This window comes from Oncorhynchus nerka, linkage group LG24 (assembly GCF_034236695.1).
Source record: "Oncorhynchus nerka isolate Pitt River linkage group LG24, Oner_Uvic_2.0, whole genome shotgun sequence".
In the NCBI taxonomy this organism is placed as follows: Eukaryota; Metazoa; Chordata; class Actinopteri; order Salmoniformes; family Salmonidae; genus Oncorhynchus; species Oncorhynchus nerka.
The window spans coordinates 51,334,644-51,361,551 of NC_088419.1; the positions used below are offsets into that span (position 1 = coordinate 51,334,644).

Here is a 26,908-nt window from a genome sequence, read left to right on the forward strand (position 1 = left end):
CAGACCCCACAATCGATCTGGAGCGATGCCTCTTAGATGAGATGCAATGGGTCCAATGTAGTCTCCATGTTCCCACCATATGAATTGAACACGATTGTTATTATCCCCGTATTACATTGAGGTAGTGCTAGAGATAGAGTGGCCAGTTTGAGCTAGAAGGTATTTGAGGGGGCACTGGGGCTCCAGTCATGATTACAACTCTATGATGGGCGGAGAGTTGGAGCTGATGACCGATAAGGATCACAGCCAATTAAAAAGCCGTCAGCGGAGACAGTGAGGTTGGGTTACTGGTCCCTTAGCGAATGAAGGGGTGCGTGTGAAACACTGGCACATCACCAGTTCCCACCTCAGTCTATGCTACGTTTCACACTCAACAGTTTTCCCGTGTGTATCAAGAATGGTCCACCACCCAAAGGACATCCAGCCAACTTGACACAACTGTGGGAAGCATTGTTCACCGTGGGCCAGCATGCCTGTGGAACGTTTGACACCTTGTAGTCCATGCCCCGACGAATTAAGACTGTTCTGAGGGCAAGGCAAGGGGGTGCAACTCAATATTAGGAATATTTGTACAATATTTGAAAGTGACTAGTCAAATATCATTAGTTATCAGCTTAATTCAACTGCAGGGGTGCAACTCAAGATTAGGAAGGTGTTCCTTATGTTTTGTACACTCATTCATAAAAATGATCTTTGTTAGCTTTTTCAATAAGTAGGACTTCATTCACCTCATACTGCACACTAAAAACCCAGATTAATACTGGTCCTCTACTTAAATGCACTTTCAATAAATGGGGAAGACACATGTCAGTTGAAGGTATTCAGTTGTACAACTTACTAGATATCCCACTTTCCCAATTGAGATTTTCCATTGAAATAAAAAAATGTTTTTGTCCAGCACTAGGTTTAATCTGTGTCCAGGGAACCGGCCGTAAAGAAAGTAATGACAAACACACAGTGAGGGAGAGGTATTACATCAGCAGTGTACTTACAGCAATTGTGAACACAACATTAGCCTGACTTGAGGTGGTGTGAAGGACTGGGATGTGTTCCTCTGTGAAACGCCATGGAAGGTAAAGGGAGAGTTTGGTGAGAGGGAGGCTTCAGTGATTAGTCAGTATTGTTTCTGTGAAAGGCTGTCTATAGAGAGGCTGATGGGGTGTTCCCTTAGGGACAACTCAAGGACTTGTTATTGTGAGGTTTAATGCGGCTACATTAGGTGCAACCCCACTTTCCGGGACACAACAAACACAGGTCTATATATAATGTATTTTACAGGTTTATGAAATGAAAGTTGTTTCACTGTGAACGTTGGCTATGCAGTATGTTATGCAGCTGTGTAAAAAAGTGTAGTGAAGACTTTCAAGCATGGTAACTACACACACAGAGATCCAACAATATTTTTAAAAAGTGTAGTGAAAACTTTCAAGCATGGTAACCACACACACACACAGAGATCCAACAATATTTAAAAAAGTGTAGTGAAGACTTTCAAGCATGGTAACCACACACACACACACAGATCCAACAATATTTAAAAAAGTGTAGTGAAGACTTTCAAGCATGGTAACTACACACACACACAAACAATATTAATTACAGATCTGTTCAAAACTAAAGTATCTACCAATTATGTACTGCTTTTTAATCGGGTTAAGACTCCGAATGAGACTTTCGACAGATGAACAGCCTCATCCACAAGAATCCATTCATTATCCATCCATAGATAAAATCTCATTTCACATTCATCTCGTTTCATCATATTGAGTATGAGAGCGAGTTCCCTTCATGGAAATAACCCATTAAAATAACGGATTCAATCAAGACTTTTTCAACTCAGCGAAAGCACACCGCAGTGGAACAGGTCTTGTCCCTTTTTAATTAACTCTTAGAATCCTTCTCCCAGTTTCCCATGAGAACACAGGTAGAAGAGAGCAGTGTCAGAGCAGTGAGGCGACAAACCAGATCGGCATCCCAAATGGCACCCTATTCCAAACATAGTGTTCTCCTTTTGACCGGAGTAGTGCACTATATAGGGACTAGGGCTCCATTTGTGTCACACACACCAGGATAGATCTCCAAGGGACCCTCCCAACAAAGACAAGTGTTACAGACAGATAACAAAATAAAACATCTTTATGGCTGGAGATAACGAGACCGACAGGGCTGGAGAGAAATCAATTAACGGCCTCCTCCCTCCCTCTGTGTGTGGTTGATGGTGGGCTGGATGGGATGGGCCATAGGGGAGTTGTGCTGGCCCCAGAGAACAGAGCAGAGGGCTGGTTCTCAGCCGGTAACGGGACAGTGGGGAGAACCGCTGCTACTGGCTCCCAGGGCTGCTATCTGGCCACACATCCCAGCCTGCCTACTCCCCTGAGGTGTGTCTGTATGTATGTGCATGTGAGAGAGAGAGAGAGGCGGGAGGCTGATAATGAGGGGGTGGGGATGAGTGAAAAGGGACCTGCTAATTTGGCTGGTGCTGAGGTTGGGACAAAGCCTGCTGTTGATGCACTGTATAGACAGGCAGACAGACAGATAGACTAACGGACGGACGGACACACACACACACACACACACACAAAGAGATGCTCATCATGTGTCCCTGGAGTCCAGAGGGGGTGTGTCCCCTGTCCTTCCAACACCTATCCCTCTCTGCTCTACTAATCAACCATCTTTCATTTCCACTTTCTCCCGTTCTCTCTCATGCCTAAAATAACAACATGCACCTACAGTATGTGAAGCCCACCGCACTAACTTGACCCACGCCGGCTACAATAGCCGGTAGCTGCTGAATACTGAAAATACCAAAGCACCATTCTTCCGAATGCCGGATTTCAGTGCAAAGTCACTTTTTGCATAATGTCGGTTCAGACTTGTGCATTTGTCAAGATCTCCTTAGCCTTTTGAATATAGTTTTATACTTAGAAATTATCCTTATATACAGATGTAAATAATGTTAGAATGAATAGTTAAGCCTCAATTTAGGCTATTACACGTTTATCTTGGAACACTGTCAAATGTTAACTCCTTAGTAGGCAAAACAGAGCTCAATAGATTACTTTTTAAACCAGACGTCCAGTGACATATTAGAAGTTTGGTCATGAGACTGATTGAACACACTCACCAAACCAAAGTCCTTCAGAGATTACTGTATATTCTCTAGGTTTCCATGTGTTGTTGTATTTCCTGGTCACTATAGTGGAAATTTAACTGTATCAAGGGTACAGGATTATTCTCTTTTCACCATTTGATATTTCTACTGAATAAGTTAATGGATGGCCTACAAATGTCAATATCTTCCCAAAACGATCAAATAAAACCTTAGAAGTTATCGCCATTATTATTGAATGACCAGATGTTTTGTTTAAGCAAGTTTGGGTAAATCATTCACTGACGACAGAACCAGGATGTGTGTGCTCTACATTCCAAAAACAATCCTAAACCTTTGAGAACACACATACATTTTGAAGAGCTGCTCGCAAGCCTATTTTGTGACCCTAAAACTTAATTTGGGGATTTTCAGTGAGACTCAACAATGGGTAGAGCGACAACAGGGATTCTTTGGTTGATGCTAACTCTGGGAGTCGTCACAGCTCAAATAGGTAAGAATTCAAACTCATGGTTATTTTGAAGTTAATAGTAACCTATAAAGAAAATAGCTGCCTTTATGTGACTCTGCATGCTGGTCCAATTCACTGTTGATAATAGGATGGGAAGGATAGGAAGTAATTTCATTCCCTAACAGTGGGCTTTTGTACAGTAAATTCCAGAATGATGAATGTATCGTTTTACTATGTACTCGTTCCCTCTTGTCAATTCCCAGTAAGCAAAATGGTGCACTTTAAATGTTGAATAAAATGTGAAAATACATAATTTCCGGACATTGAAAATACGTAATTTCCAGATGTTGGAAATGCATATTTCAATCATTAATTCAATGGCCAAATTTCAACTCCACATTCCCAAAGAAGTAAGCATTACATTACAATAAGATTTTTCCAAGCCTATTAATATACAGGAAAGAGGAGCCGGCTGAAGATTGCAACATAGAATATTTATTATTTCTCCCGTCTGTCACATGCACTTACGTTAGCTTTTTGAAAACCTGGCAGCGATGATGTTCAAAGTTGTGCAGCACACAGAACAAACAGACCACTTCTACAACATTAGCATTCATAGTAACGGTTACAGAATTTATTCTTCTTGCTATGACTTCGATATGTAGTTGTTTATCTACCTTAGATGAATCCACTGACTAAGTCGCTCTGAGAGTCTGCTGAATGACCAACATGTAAATGTAAAAACAAAAACTTACTAAACATGCTGGGTTTTATTCTAATGCGCTCTGCCTCCCAAACAAGTACACATTTGCAGCCAGGTCACCCGTGATACAAGTCAGTATTCGACGTCCATCCATGTCTGATGACGTCGGGAAATTACGTGGATACCGGCCACTAGGGGCAACAAAGGGTACTGTTACCTTCAAGTTGGTTTGGGTCTTTGCAAGGGCGTTGTTCATGGGGATGGGCATTTGCATCTGCCTCTGGTGCCAAAGGTTACATGTTTGAATCCAGAGATAGAAAGTTGCTTTTAAGATTGTTGTTTTAAGCCTATCCTAAACCTTGACCCTTACCTTAAACATTCAGAGTTAATGTCTAACCTTAAGAATTCGGAGTTAATGCCTAACCTTAGAAACACTTCAAAATGTGACGATTGAGAAACATGGATGAACTTGTAATTCTGATGTGAGACAAAGCTTGTTGCAAACTACTTTTCTTTACTATGTACTGTACACCGATGTGCTGTTCAAACTCGTGAAACATAGATGTCTATGTGATTGGTTCCGATTTGGTGCAGTCTCAAACAAATCTGAACCAATTATAGACATCTAAGTTTGGGTCAAATCAAGGCTGGTCCGGATCGTACGTAATCTGAAACAATTAGACAAGTCTACAGTGCATTCGGAAAGTATTCAGACCCCTTGAACTTTTTTACATTTTGTTACATTAGACTTATTCTAAAATGGATTTAAAAAATCCTCATCTACACACATTATGACAAAGTAAAAAAAGGTTTTTAGACATTGCACATTTATTAAACAAACTGAAAAATCACATTTACGTAAGTATTCAGACCCTTTACTCAGTACTTTGTTGAAGCACCTTTGGCAGCGATTACAGACTCTTCTTGGGTATGATTCTACAAGCATGGCACAACTACATTTCTGGAGTTTCCCCCATTCTTCTCTGCAGATCCTCTCAAGCTCTGTCAGGTTGGATGGGGAGCATCGCTGCACATCTTTTTTTCAGGTCTCTCCAGAGATGCTCGATCGGGTTCAAGTCCGGGCTCTGGCTGGGCTTCTCAAGGACGTTCAGAGATTTGTCCTGAAGCCACTCATGTGTTGCCTTGGCTGTGTGCTTAGGGTCATTTTCCTGTTGGAAGGTGAACCTTCGCCCCAGACGGAGGTCCCGAGGAGGTTTTCATCAGGGATCTTTCTGTACTTTGCTCTGTTCATATTTCCCTTTATCCAAACTAGTATCCCAGTCCCTGCAGCTGAAAAACATCTCCACAGCAAAATGCTGCAACCACCATGTTTCAACGTAGGGATGGTGCCAGGTTTCCTCCAGACGTGATGCTTAGCATTCTAGCCAAAGAGTTCAATCAGACCAAAGAATCTTGTTTCTCAAGGTCTGAGAGTCCTTTAGGTGCCTTTTGGCAAACTCCAAGCAGGCTGTCATGTGCCTTTTACTGAGGAGAGGCATCTGTCTGGCCACTCTACCATAAAGGCTTGATTGGTGGAGTGCTGCAGTGATGGTTGTGCTTCTGGAAGGTTCTCCCATCTCCACAGGGGAACTCTGGAGCTCTGTCAGAGTGACCATTGGGTTCTTGGTCACCTCCTTGACCAAGGCCATTCTGTCCCGATTGCTCAGTTTGGCCAGTCGGCCAGCTCTAGGAAGAGACTTGGTGGTTCCAAACGTTTTCTATTTTGGTACCCTTGCCCAGATCTATGCCTCGACACTATCCTGTCTTGGAGCTCTACCGACAATTACTTCGACCTCATGGCTTGGTTTATGCTCTGGCATGCACTGTCAACTGTGGGACCTTATACAGAAGACAGCTGTGTGCCTTTCCAAATCATGTTCAATTAATTGAATTTACCACAGGTGGACTCCAATCAAGTTATAGAAACATCAAGGATGATCAATGCAAACAGGATGCACCGGAGCTCAACTTCAAGTCTCATAGTAAAGGGTCTGAATACTCACGTAAACAATGTATGTTTATTTTTCATATTGGCAAAACAACCACAAAAAAAAACTGTTTTTGCTTTTTCCATTATGAGTTATTGTACAAAATAAGTTTTAAAAATTGAGTGTAGATTGATGAGAATTATATTTATTTAATCCATTTTAGAATAAGGCTGTAACATATCAAATGGTGGAAAAAGGGAAGGGGTCTGAATAACTGAATGCAGTGTATGTTTGGGAAAAAAAATAGACCGGTGCGAACCGGATATCTGTGGACATTGAAATCAAAGGCCTGTCCGGACCGCACCAAAAAAAAAAAACATCATGAATGCCATGTTAGTAATCGCATCAACTGGGATGATAACTCAAGAGAATGAAAATTACATTAGAGAATTAGAATGACATGTGACAGACATATTGCACCTGGCCTTGCCTAGATTGAATATAAGCACTTAAAAAAATGCTTTAAGTAAAGTGTAGGCGGGTCGGAAGTTTAACAACAAATCCGATCCGTGCGCAAATATGGGGCAAAACAGTCGGTTTTGGCTTAGATCTTTATCAACGTGTAAACTATATCTTGTCTCCATGTTTATTGAAAACAAATACAGTTGCACTATGAACAAATTTTTGCCATGTTAGCATAGACATGATATCAGTCAAAACACCTCAAAACAGGAACTGGTATCAAAAACTAAATTAATCTCGCTGAAACGAGCCACCTACGATTCCCCACACGGCAGCTTCTTCTGATTGTTGATTGCTATCTGGCCATCCAGAATCACAACAACACATGGACTTCTGCCCCATTGATGCGTGCGTATCGTTTTCGTGACGTTGTCAGCTAACCCATCTATGGCCTGACTCTTTAAAAGGTAAGGTGGATCGGACACTGCCCCAGTGGCTGACAGGCATCATAGCTGTGGGTGTGTTTCTCTTCCTCATCTTCGTGGCGTTTCTGGTCAACAAGGCCTGGTGTCAGGACTCAAGGTAAGCCTATAAATCGCTGTGACACCTGACCATCTCCAGTCCATACAGCTACAGTAGTAGGACAGTCAAGACTATCATAGGCTGAGTCTGAAAACTTTAATAGGCATAAAATACATGCTGCATCTGTCCTTTGTGCAATTTCCTCACCTCCCTCTCAAAGCACATCGGAGGAGAGGATTAAAGGTTACTCCCTCAGACATCCTCGAATGAGCGTTGGGAGCGAGGCAAGGAATCGAGGAAACAAGTTTGACGGAAGCAAGGATTTGACAGGCAACATTTTTAAACATACTGTAGCCAGACATGGTGTTGAAGTACACAGAGTATACCAAACATCATGATCGCCTTCCTAAAATTGAGTTGCACCTCTTCAACTGTGAGAGACGGAATCTAAAACAAAAATCCAGAAAATCACATTGTGCTCAGTCCACCCGGATGAAGCTCCCGCCAAAGGAGTGGAGCTGCTGCAGGGGATCGGAGTGGCTGCCAATGCTCCATTCTGGGTGTGCACAGGAGGCCTTGGTGTGGCTCCTGTTGCAGGGTTGGGGCTGCCACGGGGCCATGAGTGTCCCAACCAAAACTAGCATGGGATAGAGGTTGTGGGGGGAATTGAGGATAGTGGTGTTGAGGGCAGTGTGGCTGGCAAAGCTTCAAACTCTCAGCATGAGAGCTTATGTGAATGATACATGGTGTGGACTGCATCATTGTGATGCACTACCCTCAACAGTGTTTTGCCAGACCCTAGGGTAGTAGTCAGTGGTGTGTAGAGCTGGGTTAAGTTGAGTTGGGCCTGGTCTGGTAGAGCTGTGATGGGTCAGGTCTTGTTGATTTGTGCTGAGACGGGCCTGATCTGGTTGAGCTGTGCTGAGACGGGACTGGTCTGGTTGAGCTGTGCTGTAGAGTGGATGGTGGTGGCTGAGAAATTCCTGCCTCAGCTCAGGTAGCTCCTTCTGCAGGTCGTGTACATGGCTGATGTTGACTGTGCTGGACAGTTCCTCTAAGTCTGTGCACTTCCATCCTGACAGCCTGGTTGTACTCAACATTATTCATTGCACACCGCAGCTCCTGGATCTCCTCCCTACGCCGGCGCACCAAGCTGAGCTCCTCCCCATGATGGCGCAGCAGGCTGATCTCCTCCCTACGCCGGCGCACCAAGCTGAGCTCCTCCCCATGATGGCGCACCAGGCTGATCTCCTCCCTACGCCGGCGCACCAGGCTGATCTCCTCCCTACGCCGGCGCACCAAGCTGAGCTCCTCCCCATGATGGCGCAGCAGGCTGATCTCCTCCCTATGATGGTGCACCAGGCTGATCTCTAGAAGATGCTGTGGTACTGCAGGTGTCCCGTGTGAGAGGCATGCTCAGGCCTGTGTCTGCTGCAGGCGAGGGAGGAAGAGGAATACTGGGGACAACTTACTAGGGTACAGAGGAAGAGGAGGCTGTTGTAGGTAGTGACAGTGGAGAAGGTTTTAAGAGGTTTTATTTGGTCAAAGTAGCGGACAAATCGATCCAGATTGGCCTCCGAACCTTGAGCCATCACAGTGCCGTTATTATAAATATTAATGTTACATTTGGGTGTGGAATCAAATGTACAGTTGCCTCATTCTTCTGTTTTCTGACATTTTAAGGTCATTGTTGGTCTTGTGGAGAGCTGTGTGCCAAGCATTAGGATGATCCGTGTAGAACAGAAGGTCTCCTTCCATTTCCATGTTCGCCTTTAGGATGAAGTCTGCCCTCAGAGTCTCTGGGGAGTCTCTTAGCAATTTATTTTCGAATACATTTGTTCCTGACTCACTTGTAACATTTTCAGGATACGAGAAGGTATCTGAAACACTGCCAAGAGAATGCATCCGTCTTCACGGTGACCTCTTTAAACAACACACTCTGCTCTAAAATGATGTGTGTGAGCCTCTTGCTGAAAGCACCGATTGAAATAATGCACCTATAGATAAATGCATTTTTCTATTAAATACATTACACCTAAATTAAGACTCAGTGTTCAGAATTCTACCACCTCCTTTCCAAGTGCGATTTTGCTTGCTTGTTTATCTGAATGTTTGCTTACCTATCAAGGCCTGAACTATCCTCCAGAAATCATTCCTCTTCCTCCCTCGGTTGGTTTTGCATTTGTTTATCTATGTCCTAATTCTTGTCCTTGTTGGGTTTAAAGTCATCCTTTCCCATTCCTTACTTCTTTAACCTGTCTCCTCCCCTTCATCTACACTGATTGAAGTGGATTTGACAAGTGACCAAAAAAACAAAAAAAAAGAGACCATAGCTTTCACTTGGTCAGTCTATGTCATGGAAAGAGCAGGTGTCCTTAATGTTTGGTATACTCTGTAATTCACACTAAAGATTTAGAGTATTGGGACACAAGTTTTTGAGTCTCTAGTAAGACTAGTTTTCCACCTGCAACGAACTATGAGATTGACAAGATGTTATAACTGAATGTAAGGCAGCATTTTAACGTTTACCATTCTCAATTGCATGAAGGCTGGAGACCAAAGAATGTGAGTGTGTGGAGACCACTGGCTATGCCAAGACCAACAGAGACAACTATAATACCAGTCTGGATACAGTCAGGTAAGATGCTCAAACAATGTCACTTAAAACACTTATTTTCTGTAGTTTTGTAGTCTACATTTCTAAACGATACTTGGGACCTAAAGATACATAAATGTTGGTGTGTGTGCAATTACAGCAGGGGTTGTGTTCTAATAGGTGTGTGTGTCCCACAGGAACGGAGATGACGAGGGTGCATATGAGAACATGGCCCTTGAAAGTGTGGAGGACAAAGCCACTGCCATGTGACCGATAAGAACCCATACAAGACACCAATGTGTATGGGTTTGTCGTGGACACACACACGGGCCTCAAGTGTGATTCAACGCTTAATAGACCTGAAAAATAAAATAAAAAAAGGTAAATTCCCATAACAATGGAAGCAACTGAAATATTTGCTATCAGTGTATGAATGAGACGTGGTGGTACAAGGGAATAAATTCACTTCGAGATCAGAGGTAGGACATGGTGGAAATGATTGTGCTCCCCTTGTATTTAATAAAACATCATCAAACAATTAGTCAGAATTCACGAAATGCATCAGTGTATTGACCACAGTCAGTAGGCTAAACACATTTTAAAAGAGGAGACTTGCATTTGTGATCATAGACAATATATTTTTCTATAGATATACTGTGTAGCCACACGTCATTACAGCAGAGTTTGTCACACATCGATATATAGGAAGGGTGGATTGTTTCTTTGGATTTGAAAATGCGTTTCATCGATCAATGACGTGAAAAAAATACGTTTTCTGTGGAGCTACGGACGAGCGCTGAGTTCAATGGAAATATAGACGGAACTATTGGGCGTGACGGAATCATCATTAGTCCAACTTCTGACGAACACGTGCACGTGTACAAACACACACAGCCTATTGCCGATTGACACACATAGGACAAAGTCAGACAAAATCTAAAAGTCTAGAGTAGATGGAGAGATCACAGCATGAGAGAGGAAAAGATGAAGTTTAAAATGAATCTCTTTAAAGGGATCGGCATTAAGACTTATAGAAATAGGCTCTCACAGAAATAAGACTGATGTATGATGAACACACACATAACAATCTACTCTAGCACATCAGCGACTCACGGCAGAGCAGGAGTCAGTCCCCTTAATAGGCCGACCTCCCCTAAATCCTAGGACCCAAGTATTTAGGACGCACACCAGATTGCACTTTTACTGACACGGCGCGAGAGTTAATATGCAGGTTTTCCTTAGTGTTAACCGGGGTCATATTCATTATGGCACAACGTAGCTAAATGGTTTGCAATGGAAAACAAGTGTTTTTGTATTGGGCAAATTCAGGTAGTCCCTCCTTTTTTCAGTCTACTTTCTCCTGTTTGGGACCTAATGAATACAACTGTGTGGGGGGGGCTGAAAGTGTCTTGGAGTTGTTGTCACTTCCCGTGAGCGTGGAGGGGTTGCAGCGACATGGGAAACAGACGACAGGCTCCAGCCGAGGGAGAGAGGATATCCTGTAATTGTTGGACGTGGTGAGCTCCTCTCGCAGCTGGACAGAACAGTGTGGAGCTACAGCCACACATGGTTTGTATTCATTAGTGCACACCGTGGCAAATTGTCTTGCAACGCAAAACAAAACAAGCATTTATTAAGTTCAGGGTGTCCCTTCCTGTTTCAGTCCATTTTCATTTGATGCCTAAGGAATGCACCCTTGATAGATGACGACAACGGCTCGCCACAAGAAACCGATTGCTTCTGATAGTGCCCCAAATGATAAAAAAACGTTGGTATAGGTTGGTACATGTCTGAACAAAAGAATAGGCTTACGGTAACATGCATGCAGTACCATCCGCATGACACAAATAAAAACAATGACAAAGGCAGGTAAAACAGAGAGTAATGGCACTTCATTGAAATGCACGTGTCCAGTCCAACAAAGTTCAAATGATCCGGATTGGCTGGGAGGTGAATCGTCCAACTCAAAGCATCAATCAGAATGATCCTTCTCCCTTTTCTCAGTTAAGACAAAGCCTGGTTCCAGTACTGTTTGGCATGACAATGACCATGGGAGTAGAGCACAAATATCTTGGCGCAGACTAGCTAAGACATGGACGTAGTTTGACACCATTTCATAGGACCTTAAATAGGCTTACGGGGATACTCCAGGGTCAGCGACAAAGGGAGGTAAAGATTCGGCTAACCTCCATACAAACCCACACGAGGGGAAAGCAAGCAGGCCCCGCAACTGATACAATGCCCGATTTAAGTCCTGAGATTCGCCTACATTATATTGTATCGCTAATAGCAACGTGTCTGCCGCAACAATGCTAACAAACGCATAGTGTATATATTTTTCCTCGCTTTGCTAAACGGTCTCGGATTCAAAGGGGGGGGGGTTCAGGTAATTTGGCAACACTGTGTACTAATAACCGGTCTCACATCTGCATACGCAAGGCAAAACTCCTTCGTGACACGCACAAAAGCTTACAGCTCTTAGCAGGACTACACAACATACTGCAGAGTGATTAACCAGACAGCAGTTGTTGGCCTTGATAACTGCGTTCGAATGGCTCCAGAGGGTGCTGTGTCATGCTATGAAGTGTTATAGAAGTACACGGCAGGTTACCAGTTATTTCAGCATAAACGCAATCGATTCATTTAGTTGACCACACTTCTAGACTAGAGCAGGGTTATTCAACTCTGAGCCTATGAGGTCTGGAGCCTGCTGCTTTTCTGTTCTACCTGATCATTACATTTCACCCACCTCCCAGGTCTAAATCAGACCCCTGATTAGAGGGCAACAATGCAAGAAAACACAGTGGAACTAGCTTCAAGGTCCAGAGTTGTGTTTGAGGGGACTAGACTGTTGAATGTACTACCTTTGCGTAAGAGTATGACACTACGAGTTTAAATCGTGTGCGGGCAATGAGGAATGAGAAGATGTGCGTCGACCTGACAGTGACTCACTAGCCTACTGTGTGTGGGTGTGTATATACAGTATGTGTGTGTCTAAATGACCTGTTCCAGTTTAGTGTGTCGCAGCCCCGTTCCCTGCCGAGACCATTCGCACATTAGCAGCAAATGAAGCTGACATCTCTAACAGCTATCCAGTGTCTCCCGATCAGGGAGATGCTAAGCTAACGCTAGGCTAACGTTGAAGAGACCTCAACCAACTGAACCTCTCATATTGTTCTACCAGTGTTCTATGTAGGAAGCACGGGTGCGATCACACAAATAAAAGCTGAAATGGCAGAGAGACTGTAAAGCTTCCCTGTGATTCCTTGCTGTATAATATCCAAGCATTTGCCATTTTAAGTGGTGTGTATCCAGTCAGCGCAGCGATCGGAGCACCCTCAAAGTGAGGCTCTTAAGATGGAACACAGGAAGTTAGGTGTCACTACTTCCTGCAGCCCCCCCAGATTACAGTCCTCTTATTTCTCATGGTTCACTTGAGGGCACAGCTGAACGCGGTGCGGCACACACGTTCTCTACATCTCTACAGGGCAGGGCTCTCCTTGGCAGTGCCACCTAGTGACCGAATCCTTCCAGAAACAATGCCCCCTTTCTCGTTAATGGGCTGTTTATAAGGGTGAAGATGGGCATCAGATGTTGGCCAACTCAACGGAACAGAGTCTTGTTTTTTTTTTTTGCACGTTGGAAAGTTGAAACCAGTTCAACCCCATAATGGTTGCTTTGCCAGTGGGGGTATAAGTGTATGTGTGTGTGTGTGAGCTAGGAGAGGACTTCCAGAGTGACGGCCCCCCTCTGTCTCTTCAGTATGGCCACGGCCAGTTCGTGGGTGGCCCCCTCCAGACTCTCTCCGTTTACTGACAGAATCTGGTCACCCCTCTTCAGACGCCCGTCCACCGCCGCTGCCCCCTGCAGGGAGAACAGGGGAGCACACAGAGTAAGTGGGGGGAAAAGGTGGTGGAAATAAGACAAATGTTTTTTGAAGCAACCTTATGATCCTTGGAACTGACAGCCTTTTAACTACAAACAGACAATCATAATATCAGTAAAACATAGCAAATTCCCTGTTCATGCTACAAAACCAACTTCAGAAAAGGTTTTAAAGATGGGTTCTATTTGACTTAACATTCCATGGCGTACACTAAGGCATTGTTGGCAGAATAGATGGATGCAGTTCAATGCATGATTAATGTAATTCACCAATACATTTCTTGTTTGTCAAATATTACTATCAGGTTGAACATCACAGCTGGCCTGGTACATCGTTTACTGCCTCCAACTATTCGGAACGCACCGTTTCAGTTTCAATAATTTAATATTAAGGACAAAAACGGACGAATATAACCAAGGCTGGGAAAGTCAACACAATGAAACTAGCAACGGCAATGATCACAAGCCAGTCATAACGTGGCTAATAGGCTAGCGTATCTATTATATACGTAGCTATTTATTTAGCAAGCTAAAAACACGGAGCCTAACGTAATCTAGCTAGTTAGCTAGCTGCTGGGAGGATGTCATGTCATTGGAGGAACGGGTGAGTGAGTGACAGGTTTTTGTAAAAAATACATTTAAATCATATTGTTTTTCGGTGGCTACAGCTAGTGATGCAGGTTTCATTTGGTTAGCTACCAAGAAATGTGAATCCCTTTGCTCGCTAGCTATGCTGAACTTGAACGACTGTTATTCAAGTTAGCATATCTTTGCGTTTGTAAATTCACCCTGGCTATCGACTCTAATTTCAGAGCACTCTCATTGGAGTGTGCCAGATCGCAGAATATCTGATGAATTTACGAACGCGCAACACCGCGCGGAATATGACTGTGTCAGTAAACGGTGGAGAAAAAAATGATTGCCAGCATTCGTTAGTCACTAACGCTCTAGATAACATGTAAACCGCCTAACCAGCTCTGCTAGGGCGAGTAAAATGGTCAGAGAGGGGTTCTCTCATTCGTGTCTGGAAGTAACTAGCAAGCTAGTCAACTTCAGGTAGTTAGCTTGGGTGCTTGACTCCCACTGAGGAACGCTCGGATCAAACCTACTAGCGCAGTGTGTGCTCTGAACACTCGGAGAGTGAAAGACACTGAATTTACAAACAGACAATTTGACAACGCTCTGAATTTACGAACCACCCAGAGCGCACTCTGATACAATGGAGGCAATTAAAGGAGCGCACCCTTAGTTCTCAATCAAATGTATTTGACTTCGATCAAAATGGGCAGGCAAGTGCTGACAAGTTCCCATTCAGATGTCAAAATGTTTGAGAGGGTTAACTTAATGTTCCCTCGTTAGATTTTTAGCTCATCTCACTCTGGCAACGCATTCGTTGTTGATGTGCATAACTGAGGGAGATGGGAGCATACCTTTTCATGGTTGTTTGATCAATAGGACTGTAAAGTTCACAAATGTAAGAGGACCTCCGTGGTATTTACATATTTGCAGAAATCCATTCAGGTGTATTTCGTGGCTTTCGGCAAACGCATTCTAATGATCTAAAGTCCCGCTGTTACTACTGTAAATGTAAATAAATGATGGCAGGTCCGTGTGGCGAACGGCTAATTTGCATTAAGGCCAACTGTAGCTCTGATTGGCTATGGCGCACTGGTCCTGGACATGACAAATGTTTTTTATTAAGTTTGATTTACTGCAGTGTCTATTAATTGTCCAAACGCACGGCTGCATTCCCACTATATTGCGATAGTAAGGCATTTGTGAAAATTCTATATTCCATTCCCAAACATTCTATGAATGTATGAAAACGTGAAAATGACCATATATAAGTACTCGCTTCTCAGTGGTTTAATAAGATTTCATGTTGCTAAAAACGCTGAGAAGTTCTACTTGGACTTCCTATTTTAGAAGTAATTACTGATCTGTTTTTGAATGCGTTATTGTGTGGATGTGTTTAAGTATACTTGTGGGGACTAGATTAATCCATAAGAATAGTAAAAGAAAAATGTTTTGACCAACTAAAGACATTTTTAGTCTTTAGTTTCTATTTCTAGGGGGTTTAGAGTTAGAATTAAGGTTTAGGAGCTAGTTATTTTTAGGGTTAGTTTAGGGTTAAGGTTAGGAAAAATAGGATTTTGAATGGGATTGAATTGTGTGTCCCCCCACAAGATTAGTTAGTATTATATATGTTTGTGTGTAAATGTGTGTGTGTATATGTGGTGAAGGAGCAACTGCTGCCATCTGGTGTCCCAAAGGGGAATTAAAAAACACACTCTGCCCTATGGCAAGCTAAGCCACATTACCCTGCAGGCACGTGTGATGGTGCAAAGTGGAGTTAGTTACCTTGCTGAAGACAGTCTTGATGTAGATGGGCAGGTCTCCATGAGGGCTTCCGAAGCCCCCTACAATGCTGAAGCCCAGTCCGTCAGAACCCTTCTCAAGAGAGATATTCTTGGGCTTGGGGGACCTGCAGAGACATGAAGGAACCAGAGGTTTAGGACTAGGAGGCACTGGGCTTCTTATTAAACAGGTCAAGGATCAGCTTTACCATTAACTAATCTTAACCATAAGGGGAGAAAACACTAAACTGACCCCAAATCAGTATCTAGTAGTAAATTTATCCTACTTGCTCAAACAATGTGCCGCATTATTTTTACTCTTCTTTTAATTGAATGTCTTTAATTTTGTGTCATTATACAGCTCTAGGGTCAGCATACGCTCCCCTAGTCCAAACCTTAACCACTAGGGGAGAACGCAAAAATGACCTTAGATCAGTGTCTAGGAGCAACTTAGTCCTACTCACTCTGGCTCCCCTGGCTGTGTGTCTGGGCTGTTGGGAAGGCTGGTGCTAGTGGACATACTCTCCACCTGACTGGCTATGGCACTGATGTTGGTGTCAGCGATCACCTGCAACACACACAAATTAGTATGCACAAATGACATTAGAATTCACAGGGTATAATCTGTGTGAGCTTGTGTGTGGGTGTGTGCGTTATAGACGAGGATGAGTCACAGGGTACATGTGATGTGGGTTTCAAATGGAATTCATTTAAAAAAAATTATGTACTACAGATATGGCTCCTGGTTCAAAGTCTTGGTTCAATGTCAGAGAGAGCCACACAAAGCATAATGTGGTTATCATTGATCATTTTCCCCTTTCCTCCTCTCTCACTCACTCTCCAACTTTGGCAAGGAAAACAGCTTTGTTAGGTTTTAGTCCTCTCGTTTAACGAGATAGTCAGCCAGCCAACTACGGCGGGCGGCAACGTTCAGTCAGCATCCGTTCATTTCCATATTTAAATCAAGCGGGAGGCAATTAAAAATATGAAAAACAACAACAAACAAAGGCTAATTAACGGACGACTTGTTGGCTGTGTGAAGGAACATTAGTGGAACGCTCCCCAGCCGTCGCCTGCACTAATCTTACTGATACCTTCTTTCTGGAGAAAGAGGGAGAGCGAGAGAAAGGGGAAGGAGTGAGAAAGAGAGCGAGAGAGAGAGAAAGGGAAAGGAGTGAGAAAGAGAGCGAGAGAGAGAGAAAGGGAAAGGAGTGAGAAAGAGAGCGAGAGAGAGAGAAAGGGAAAGGAGTGAGAAAGAGAGCGAGAGAGAGAGAAAGGGAAAGGAGTGAGAAAGAGAGCGAGAGAGAGAGAAAGGGAAAGGAGTGAGAAAGAGAGCGGAGAGAGAGAGAGAGAAAGGGAAAGGAGTGAGAAAGAGAGCGGGAGAGAGAGAGAGAGAAAGGGAAAGGAGTGAGAAAGAGAGCGGGAGAGAGAAAGGGAAAGGAGTGAGAAATAGAGCGGGAGAGAGAGAGAGAGAAAGGGAAAGGAGTGAGAAAGAGAGCGGGAGAGAGAGAGAGAGAAAGGGAAAGGAGTGAGAGAGAGAGAGAGAGAGAAAGGGAAAGGAGTGAGAAAGAGAGCGGGAGAGAGAGAGAAAGGGAAAGGAGTGAGAAAGAGAGAGAAAGGGAAAGGAGTGAGAAATAGAGCGGGAGAGAGAGAGAGAGAAAGGGAAAGGAGGAGAAAGAGAGGAGAGAGAGAGAGAGAAAGGGAAAGGAGTGAGAGAGAGAGAGAGAGAAAGGGAAAGGAGTGAGAAAGAGAGAAGGAGTGAAAGGGAGAGAGAGAGAGAGAAAGGGAAAGGAGTGAGAAAGAGAGCGGAGAGAGAGAGAAAGGAAAGGAGTGAGAAAGAGAGCGGGAGAGAGAGAGAAAGGGAAAGGAGTGAGAGAGAGAGAGAAAGGGGAAGGAGTGAGAAAGAAAGCGGGAGAGAGAGAGAAAGGAGTGAAAAAGAGAGCGGGAGAGAGAGAGAGAAAGGGAAGGAGTGAAAAAGAGAGCGGGAGAGAGAGAGAGAAAGGGGAAGGAGTGAAAAAGCGAGCGGGAGAGAGAGAGAGAGAAAGGGGAAGGAGTGAGAAAGAGAGCGGGAGAGAGAGAGAGAAAGGAGTGAGAAAGAGAGCGGGAGAGAGAGAGAGAAAGGGGAAGGAGTGAGAAAGAGTGGGAGAGAGAGAGAGAAAGGGCAAAGTGTGAGAAAGAGAGCATGAGAGAGAGTGAAAGGGGAAGGAGTGAGAAAGAGAGCGGGACAGAGAGTGAGAAAAAGGAAGGAGGGAGAGAGCGGGAGAGAGAGAGAAAGGGGAAGGAGTGAAAAAGAGAGCGGGAGAGAGAGAGAGAGAAAGGGGAAGGAGTGAGAAAGAGAGCGGGAGAGAAAGGGGTGAGAAAGAGAGCGGGAGAGAGAGAGAGAAAGGAGTGAGAAAGAGAGCGGGAGAGAGTGAGAAAGGAGTGAGAAAGAGAGCGGGAGAGAGAGAAAAAGGGGAAGGAGTGAGAAAGCGAGCGGGAGAGAGAGAAAAAGGGGAAGGAGTGAGAAAGAGAGCGGGAGAGAGAGAGAGAAGGGGAAGGAGTGAGAAAGAGAGCGGGAGAGAGAGAGAAAAAGGGGAAGGAGTGAGAAAGAGAGCGGGAGAGAGAGAAAGAGAGCGGGAGAGAGAGAAAGAGAGCGGGAGAGAGAGAGAAAGGGGAAGGAGTGAGAAAGAGAGCGGGAGAGAGAGAGAGAAAGGGGAAGGAGTGAGAAAGAGAGCGGGAGAGAGAGAAAGAGAGCGGGAGAGAGAGAAAGAGAGCGGGAGAGAGAGAGAAAGGGGAAGGAGTGAGAAAGAGAGCGGGAGAGAGAGAGAGAAAGGGGAAGGAGTGAAAAAGAGAGCGGGAGAGAGAAAGGGGAAGGAGTGAGAAAGCGAGCGGGAGAGAGAGAGAGAAAGGAGTGAGAAAGCGAGCGGGAGAGAGAGAGAGAAAGGAGTGAGAAAGCGAGCGGGAGAGAGAGAGAAAGGAGTGAGAAAGCAAGCGGGAGAGAGAGAGATAAAGGAGTGAGAAAGCGAGCGGGAGAGAGAGAAAGGGCAAGGAGTGAGAAAGAAAGCGGGAGAGAGAAAGGAGTGAAAAAGAGAGCGGGAGAGAGAAAGGGGAAGGAGTGAAAAAGAGAGGGGAGAGAGAGAGAGAAAGGGGAAGGAGTGAAAAAGCGAGAGGGAGAGAGAGAAAGGGGAAGGAGTGAGAAAGAGAGCGGGAGAGAGAGAGAGAAAGGAGTGAGAAAGAGAGCGGGAGAGAGAGAGAGAAAGGGGAAGGAGTGAGAAAGAGTGGAGAGAGAGAGAGAAAGGGCAAAGTGAGAAAGAGAGCATGAGAGAGAGTGAAAGGGGAAGGAGTGAGAAAGAGAGCGGGACAGAGAGTGAGAAAAAGGAAGGAGGGAGAGAGCAGGAGAGAGAGAAAGGGGAAGGAGTGAAAAAGAGAGCGGGAGAGAGAGAGAGAAAGGGGAAGGAGTGAGAAAGAGAGCGGGAGAGAGAGAGAGAGAGAAAGGGGAAGGAGTGAGAAAGAGAGCGGGAGAGAGAGAGAGAAAGGAGTGAGAAAGAGAGCGGGGAGAGAGTGAGAAAGGAGTGAGAAAGAGAGCGGGGAGAGAGAGAAAAAGGGGAAGGAGTGAGAAAGAGATCGGGAGAGAGAGAGAGAAGGGGAAGGAGTGAGAAAGAGAGCAGGAGAGAGAGAAAAAGGGGAAGGAGGGAAAAAGAGAGCGGGAGAGAGAGAGAAAGCGAGCGGGAGAGAGAGAAAGGGGAAGGAGTGAGAAAGAGAGCGGGAGAGAGAGAGAAAAAGGGGAAGGAGTGAGAAAGAGAAAGGGGAGAGAGAAAGAGAGCGGAAGGAGAGAGAGAAAGGGGAAGGAGTGAGAAAGAGAGCGGGAGAGAGAGAGAGAAAGGGGAAGGAGTGAAAAAGAGAGCGGGAGAGAGAAAGGGGAAGGAGTGAGAAAGCGAGCGGGAGAGAGAGAGAGAAAGGAGTGAGAAAGCGAGCGGGAGAGAGAGAGAAAGGAGTGAGAAAGCAAGGGGGAGAGAGAGAGAAAGGAGTGAGAAAGCGAGCGAGAGAGAGAGAAAGGGCAAGGAGTGAGAAAGAAAGCGGAGAGAGAAAGGAGGAAAAGAGAGCGGAGAGAGGGAGAGAGAGAGAAAGGGAAAAGGAGTGAAAAAGAGAGCGGGAGAGAGAGAGAGAAAGGGGAAGGAGTGAAAAGCGAAGAGAGAGAGAGAGAGAAAGGGGAAGGAGTGAAAAAAAGCGGAGAGAGAGAGAGAGAGAAAGGGGAAGGAGTGAGAAAGAGAGCGGAGAGAGAGAAAGAGAAAGGAGTGAGAAAGAGAGAGGGAGAGAGAGAGAAAGGAAGGAGTGAGAAAAGAGAGGGGGAGAGAGAGAAAGGGCAAAGAGTGAGAAAGAGAGCATGAGAGAGAGTGAAAGGGGAAGGAGGAGAAAGAGAGCGGACAGAGAGAGAGAGAAGGAAGAGAGAGCGGGAGAGAGAGAAGGGGAAGGAGTGAAAAGAGAGCGGGAGAGAGAGAGAGAGAAAGGAAGGGAGAGAAAGAGAGCGGGAGAGAGAGAGAGAGAGAGAGAGAGAAAGGGGAAGGAGTGAGAAAGAGAGGCGGGAGAGAGAGAGAGAAAGGAGTGAGAAAGAGAGCGGGAGAGAGAGAAAAAGGGGAAGGAGTGAGAAAGAGAGCGGGAGAGAGAGAAAGAGAGCAGGAGAGAGAGAGAAAAAGGGGAAGGAGGGAAAAAGAGAGCGGGAGAGAGAGAGAAAGCGAGCGGGAGAGAGAGAAAGGGGAAGGAGTGAGAAAGAGAGCGGGAGAGAGAGAGAAAAAGGGGAAGGAGTGAGAAAGAGAGCGGGAGAGAGAGAAAGAGAGCGGGAGAGAGAGAGAAAGGGGAAGGAGTGAGAAAGAGAGCGGGAGAGAGAGAGAGAAAGGGGAAGGAGTGAAAAAGAGAGCGGGAGAGAGAAAGGGGAAGGAGTGAGAAAGCAAGCGGGAGAGAGAGAGAGAAAGGAGTGAGAAAGCGAGCGGGAGAGAGAGAGAAAGGAGTGAGAAAGCGAGCGGGAGAGAGAGAGAAAGGAGTGAGAAAGCAAGCGGGAGAGAGAGAGATAAAGGAGTGAGAAAGCGAGCGGGAGAGAGAGAAAGGGCAAGGAGCGAGAAAGAGAGCGGGAGAGAGAGAGAAAGGGGAAGGAGGAGAAAGAGAGAGAGGAGAGAGAGAGAGAGAGAGAGAGTGAGAAAAAGAGAGAGAGAGAAGGAGAGAAAGAGAAAGAGCGGAGAGAGAGAGAAAGGGGAAGGAGTGAGAAAGAGAGCGGAGAGAGAGAAAGGGGAAGGGGAGAGAGAGAGAGAAAGGGGAAAGAGGAAAAGAGAGCGGGGGAGAGAGAGTGAAAGAGAGGGGGAGAGAGAAAGGGGAAGGAGTGAGAAAGAGAGCGGGAGAGAGAGAGAGAGAAAGGAGTGAGAAAGCGAGCGGGAGAGAGAGAGAAAGGAGTGAGAAAGCGAGCGGGAGAGAGAGAGAAAGGAGTGAGAAAGCAAGCGGGAGAGAGAGAGATAAAGGAGTGAGAAAGCGAGCGGGAGAGAGAGAAAGGGCAAGGAGCGAGAAAGAGAGCGGAGAGAGAGAGAGAAAGGGGAAGGAGTGAGAAAGAGAGCGGGAGAGAGAGAAAGGGGAAGGAGTGAGAAAGAGAGCGGGACAGAGAGTGAGAAAGGGGAAGGAGGGAGAGAGCGGGAGAGAGAGAGAGAGAAAGGGGAAGGAGTGAGAAAGAGAGCGGGAGAGAGAGAGAGAGAGAAAGGGGAAGGAGTGAGAAAGAGAGCGGGAGAGAGAGAGAGAGAAAGGGGAAGGAGTGAGAAAGAGAGCGAAGAGAGAAAGGGGTGAGAAAGAGAGCGGGAGAGAGAGAGAGAAAGGGAGAGGAGAAAGAGAGCGGGAGAGAGAGAGAGAAAGGAGTGAGAGAGAAAGAGATGAAAGAAAGAGAGAGAGAGAAAAAGGGGAAAGGAGGAGAAAGAGAGAAAGGGGAGAGAGAGAAAAAGGGGAAGGAGGAGAAAGATTTGAGAAGAGAGCGGGGGAGAGAGAGAGAGAAGGGAAGGAGTGGGAGAAAGAGAGCGAGGAGAGAGAGAGAAAAAGGGGAAAGGGGAGGAGAAAGAGAGAGAAAGGAGAGAGAGAAAGAGAGCGGGAGAGAGAGAAAGAGAGCGGGAGAGAGAGAGAGAAAGGGAAGGAGTGAGAAAGAGAGAGAGGAGAGAAGAGAGAGAAAGGGGAAGGAGGAAAAGAGAGCGGAGAGAGAAAGGGGAAGGGAGTGAGAAAGCGAGCGGGAGAGAGAGAGAGAAAGGAGAGAAAGGAGGAGAGAGAGAGAAAGGAGTGAGAAAGCAAGGGGAGAGAGAGAGATAAAGGAGTGAGAAAGAGAGCGGGAGAGAGAGAAAGGCAAGGAGAGAAAGAAAGCGGGAGAGAGAAAGGAGTGAGAAAGAGAGCGGGAGAGAGAGAGAAAGGGAAAGGGAAGGAGTGAGAAAGAGAAGGAGAGAGAGAGAGGAGAGAGAGAGAGAAAGGGAGAAAGAGAGAGAGAGAAGAAGAGAAAGGAGTGAGAAAGAAAGGAGAGAGAGAAAGGAGTGAAAAGAGAGCGGGAGAGAGAGAGAGAGGAAGGAGTGAAAAGAGAGCGAGAGAGAGAAAGGGGAAGGAGAGAGAAAGAGAGTGGGAGAGAGAGAGAGAAAGGAGTGAGAAAGAGCGGGGAGAGAGAGAGAAAGGAGGAGAAAGAAGGAAGGGAAGGGAGAGAGAGAGAAAGGAGGAGAAAGAGAGGGAGAGAGAGAAAGGGCAAGGAGTGAGAAAGAAAGCGGGAGAGAGAGAGAAAGGAGGAAAAGAGAGCGGGAGAGAGAGAAAAAGGGGAAGGAGGAAAAGAGAGTGGGAGAGAGAGAGAAAGGGGAAGGAGTGAAGAAAGAGAGCGGGAGAGAGAGAGAGAGAAAGGGGAAGGAGGAGAAAGAGAGCGGGGAGAGAGAAAGAGAAAGGAGTGAGAAAGAGAGCGGAGAGAGAGAGAGAAAGGGGAAGGAGGAGAAAAGAGAGGGAGAGAGAGAGAAAGGCAAAGAGTGAGAAAAGAGCATGAGAGAGAGTGAAAGGGGAAGGAGTGAGAAAGAGAGCGGGACAGAGTGAGAAAGGAGTGAGAAAGAGAGCGGGAGAGAGAGAAAAAGGGGAAGGAGTGAGAAAGGGAAGGAGGGAAAGAGAGAGAAAAAGGGAAGGAGTGAGAAAGAAGAGAGAGAGAGAGAAGGGGAAGGAGGAGAAAGAGAGCAGGAGAGAGAGAGAAAAAGGGGAAGGAGGGAAAAAGAGAGCGGGAGAGAGAGAGAAAGCGAGCGGGAGAGAGAAAGGGGAAGGAGAGAGAAAGAGAGCGGGAGAGAGAGAAAGAGGGGAAGGAGTGAGAAAGAGAGCGGGAGAGAGAGAAAGAGAGCGGGAGAGAGAGAGAAAGGGGAAGGAGTGAGAAAGAGAGCGGGAGAGAGAGAGAGAGAAAGGGGAAGGAGTGAGAAAGAGGGAGAGAGAGAGAGAAAGGGGAAGGAGTGAAAAGAGAGCTGGAGAGAGAAGGGGAAGGAGTGAGAAAGAGAATGGAGAGAGAGAGGGGAAGGAGTGAGAAAGAAAGCGGGAGAGAGAGAGAGAAAGGAGTGAGAAAGGGAGAGAGAGAGATAAAGGAGAAAAAGAGAGCGGAAAGAGAGAGAGAGAGATAAAGGAGTGAGAAAGAGCGGGAGAGAGAGAAAGGGAAGGAGATGAGAAAGAGAGAGGAGAGGAGAGAAAGGGGAAGGAGGGAAGGAGGAGAAAGAGAGCGGAGAGAGAGAAAGGGGAAGGAGTGAGAAAGAGAGCGGGAGAGAGAGAGAGAAAGGGGAAGGAAAGAGAGCGGGAGAGAGAAAGGGGAAGGAGTGAGAAAGAGAAAGGGGAAGGAGGGAGAGAGAGAGAAAGGGGAAGGAGTGAGAAAGCGAGCGGGAGAGAGAGCGAGAAAGGGGAAGGAGTGAGAAAGCGAGCGAGAAAGGGCGCGGGAGGAGAGAGTGAAAGAGAGCGGGAGAGAGAGAGAGTGAAAGAGAGCGGGAGAGAGAGAGTGAGAGAGAGAGAAAGGGGAAGGAGTGAGAAAGAGAGCGGAGAGAGAGAGAGAGAGAAAGGGGAAGTGTGAGAAAGAGAGTTAAGGAGAGAGAGAGAAAGGGGAAGGAGGAGAAAGAGAGCGGGGACAGAGAGAGAAAGGAGGAGAAAGAGAGCGGGAGAGAGAGAAAGAGAAGGGAGAGAGAAAAAGGGGAAGGAGTGAGAAAGCAGCGGGAGAGAGAGAGAAAAAGGGGAAGGAGAGAGAGAGAGATAAAGAGAAAGAGAGCGGGAGAGAGAGAGAGAGAAGGGGAAGGAGTGAGAAAGAGAGCAGGGAGAGAGAAAGAAAGGGGAAGGAGGGAAAAAGAGAGCGGGAAAGAGAGAGAGAGAGATGAAAGAGAGAGAGAGAAAGGGGAAGGGTGAGAAAGAGAGCGGGGAGAGAGAGAGAAAAGGGGAAGGAGAAAGAAAGAAGCGAGGGAGAGAGAGAAAAGAGAGAAGAGAGAGAGAGAAAGGAAAGGGAGAAAGAGAGCGGGAGAGAGAGAGAAAGGGGAAGGAGGAGAAAGAGAGAGAAAGGGGAAGGAGTGAGAAAGCAAGCGGGAGAGAGAGAGAGAAAGGGGAAGGAGTGAGAAAGCAAGCGGGAGAGAGAGAGAGAAAGGAGTGAGAAAGCGAGCGGGAGAGAGAGAGAGAAAGGAGTGAGAAAGAGAGAGGAGGAGAGAGAGAAAGGGCAAGGAGTGAGAAAGAGAGCGGAGAGAGAGAAAGAAAGGGGGAAGGAGTGAGAGAAAGAGGGAGAGAGAGAAAGGGGAAGGAGAGAAAGAGAGCGGGGAGAGAGAAAGGGGAAGGAGAGAAAGAGAGGGGAGAGAGAGAAAGAGGGAAGGAGGAGAAAGAGAGGAGAGAGAGAAAGGGGAAGGAGTGAGAAAGAGAGCGGGAGAGAGAGAAAGGGGAAGGAGTGAGAAAGAGAGCGGGGAGAGAGAGAAAGGGGAAGGAGTGAGAAAGAGAGCGGGAGAGAGAGAAAGGGGAAGGAGTGAGAAAGAGAGAGAGAAAGGGAAAGGAGTGAGAAAGAGAGCGGAGAGAGAGAAAGGGGAAGGAGTGAGAAAGAGAGAGAGAGAGGAGAGAGAAAGGGGAAGGAGGAGAAAGAGAGGAGAAAGGGAGAGAGAGAAAGAGAAAGGGAAAGGGACAGAGAGAGAGAGAAAGGGGAAGGAGTGAGAAAGCGAGCGAGAAAGGGGAAGGAGTGAAAGAGAGCGGGAGAGAGAGAGAGAGAAAGTGAGCGGGAGAGAGAGAAAAGGGAAGGAGTGAAAGAGAGCGGGAGAGAGAAAGAAGAGAGAAAGAGAGTGAGAAAGAGGAGAGAGAGAAAGGGAAGGAGTGAGAAAGAGAGCGGGAGAGAGAGAGAAAGGAAGGAGTGAGAGAGAGAGGAGAGAGAGAAAGAGAAAGGAGTGAGAAAGTGAAAGAGCGTGAGAGAGAGAAAGAGAGAAAGAAAGTGAGCGGAGAGAGAGAGAGAGAAGGAGTGAGAAAGAGAGAGAGAGAGAGAAAGAGGAAGGAGAGAGAGAGAAAGGGGAAGGAGAGAGAAAGAGAAAGGGGAAGAGGAGAAAGAGAGCGGGAGAGAAAGGGGAAGAGAGAGAGAGAGAGAGAGAGAAAGAGAGAGAGAGAGAGAGAAGAGAGTGAGAAAGAGAGCGGAGAGGAGAGAGAGAGAAAGGGGGAGAAAGGTGAGAGAGAGAGAGAGAGAAAGAAGAGGAAGGAGAGGGAGAAGAGAGAAAGGGGAAGAGTGAGAAAGGAGAGAGAGAGGAGAAAGGGAGAGAGGTGAGAAAGAGAGAGAGAGAAGAGGGGAAGGAGGGAGAGAGAGAGAGGAAAGAAAGAGAGAGAAAGAGAGAGAGAGAAAAGAGAAAGGGAAGGAGAAAGAAAGAGAGAGAAAAGGGAAGGAGAGAAAGAGAGAGAAAGAAGGAAAGGAGAGAGAGAGAGAGAAAGAGAGAGAGATAAAGAGAGCAGGAGAGAGAAAGGGAAGGAGAGAAAGAGAGAAGAGAGAAAGGGGAAGGAGAGAAAGGGTGAGAAAGAGAGAGGGAGAGAGAGAGAGAGAAAGGGAAGGAAAGGAAGAGAGAAAAGAGAGAGAGAGAAAAGAGTGAGAAAAGAGCGGGAGAGAGAGAGAGAAAGAAAGGAGAAGGGAGTGAGAAAGAGAGTGAGAAAGGAGGGGAGAGAGAGAGAAGGGAAGAAAGAGGAGAAAGAAGGGAGGAGAAAGAGAGAGAGAGAAAGGGGAAGGAGGAAAGAAAGAGAGAAAGAAAGGAGGAGAAAGAGCGAGAGAGAGAAAGGGAAGGGGAAGAGAGAGAGAAAGAGTGAAAAGAGGGAGAGAGGAGAGGAGTGGAAAGAGAGAGAGAGAGAAAGGGGAAGGAGTGAGAAAGAGAGCGAGAGAGAGAGAAAGGGGAAGGAGTGAGAAAAGAGGGAGAGAGAGAGAAAGGGGAAGGAGTGAAAAGAGGGAGAGAGAGAAAAGGGAAGGAGTGAGAAAGAGAGAGGGAGAGAGGAGAGGAGAGAGAGAAAAAGAGGAGAGCGGGAGAGAGAGAGGGGAGAGGGAGAAAGGAGGAAAGAGAGAGCGGAGAAAGAGAGAGAGAGAAAGGGGAAGGAGGAGAAAGAGAGCAGAGAGAGAGAGAGAGGGAAAAAAGGAGAGAGAAAGAGAGAGAGAGAGAGAGAAAGGAAAGAGTGAGAAAGAGAGCGGAGAGAGAGAGAAAGGGAAGGAGGAGTGAAAGAGAGCGAGAGAGAGAAGGAAGGAGTGAGAAAGAGAAGAGAGAGAGAAGGAGGGAGAAAAGGAGAGAAAGGGGAAGGAGGGAGAGAGAGAGAAAAAGGAAAGGAGTGAGAAAGAGGAAGAGAGGAGAGAGAAAGGGGAGGAGAAAGAGAGAAAGGAGGAAAGGAGGAGAGAAAGGAGAAAGGGAGAAAAAGAAAGAGGGGAAGGA

The 26,908-nt window shown here is 46.2% G+C and overlaps 2 protein-coding genes across 2 annotated transcripts in view; one reads left to right on the top strand and one right to left on the bottom strand.

Annotated features, from left to right (window-relative positions):
- Positions 1–3,417: 3,417 nt before the first annotated feature.
- LOC115108116 (PDZK1-interacting protein 1-like) lies at positions 3,418–10,312 on the top strand. Its single transcript, XM_029632096.2, has 4 exons — positions 3,418–3,602; positions 7,121–7,235; positions 9,724–9,813; positions 9,969–10,312. Exons 1-4 carry the CDS (start codon positions 3,536–3,538, stop codon positions 10,039–10,041), a joined length of 345 nt encoding a protein of 114 aa, XP_029487956.1. The 5' UTR covers positions 3,418–3,535; the 3' UTR covers positions 10,042–10,312.
- The window catches only part of patj (PATJ crumbs cell polarity complex component), a 205,433-nt gene continuing 188,776 nt past the window's right edge, over positions 10,252–26,908 (bottom strand). The window contains exons 44-46 of the mRNA XM_065008500.1: positions 16,478–16,581; positions 16,018–16,141; positions 10,252–13,635 (exon numbers count right to left, since the gene is read on the bottom strand). Coding sequence (XP_064864572.1) covers positions 13,489–13,635; positions 16,018–16,141; positions 16,478–16,581 — 375 coding nt within the window. The 3' untranslated portion in view covers positions 10,252–13,488. The remainder of the gene's footprint in view (positions 13,636–16,017; positions 16,142–16,477; positions 16,582–26,908) is intronic.

What these genes read in the sequence shown, in the direction of transcription:
- LOC115108116 (XM_029632096.2), top strand. Translation starts at nt 3,536, where the DNA reads ATGGGTAGAGCGACAACAGGGATTCTTTGGTTGATGCTAACTCTGGGA. An exon ending in GCCTGGTGTCAGGACTCAAG is followed by an intron (nt 7,236 to 9,723) that starts GTAAGCCTATAA and finishes AATTGCATGAAG; the next exon opens with GCTGGAGACCAAAGAATGTG. An exon ending in ACCAGTCTGGATACAGTCAG is followed by an intron (nt 9,814 to 9,968) that starts GTAAGATGCTCA and finishes TGTGTCCCACAG; the next exon opens with GAACGGAGATGACGAGGGTG.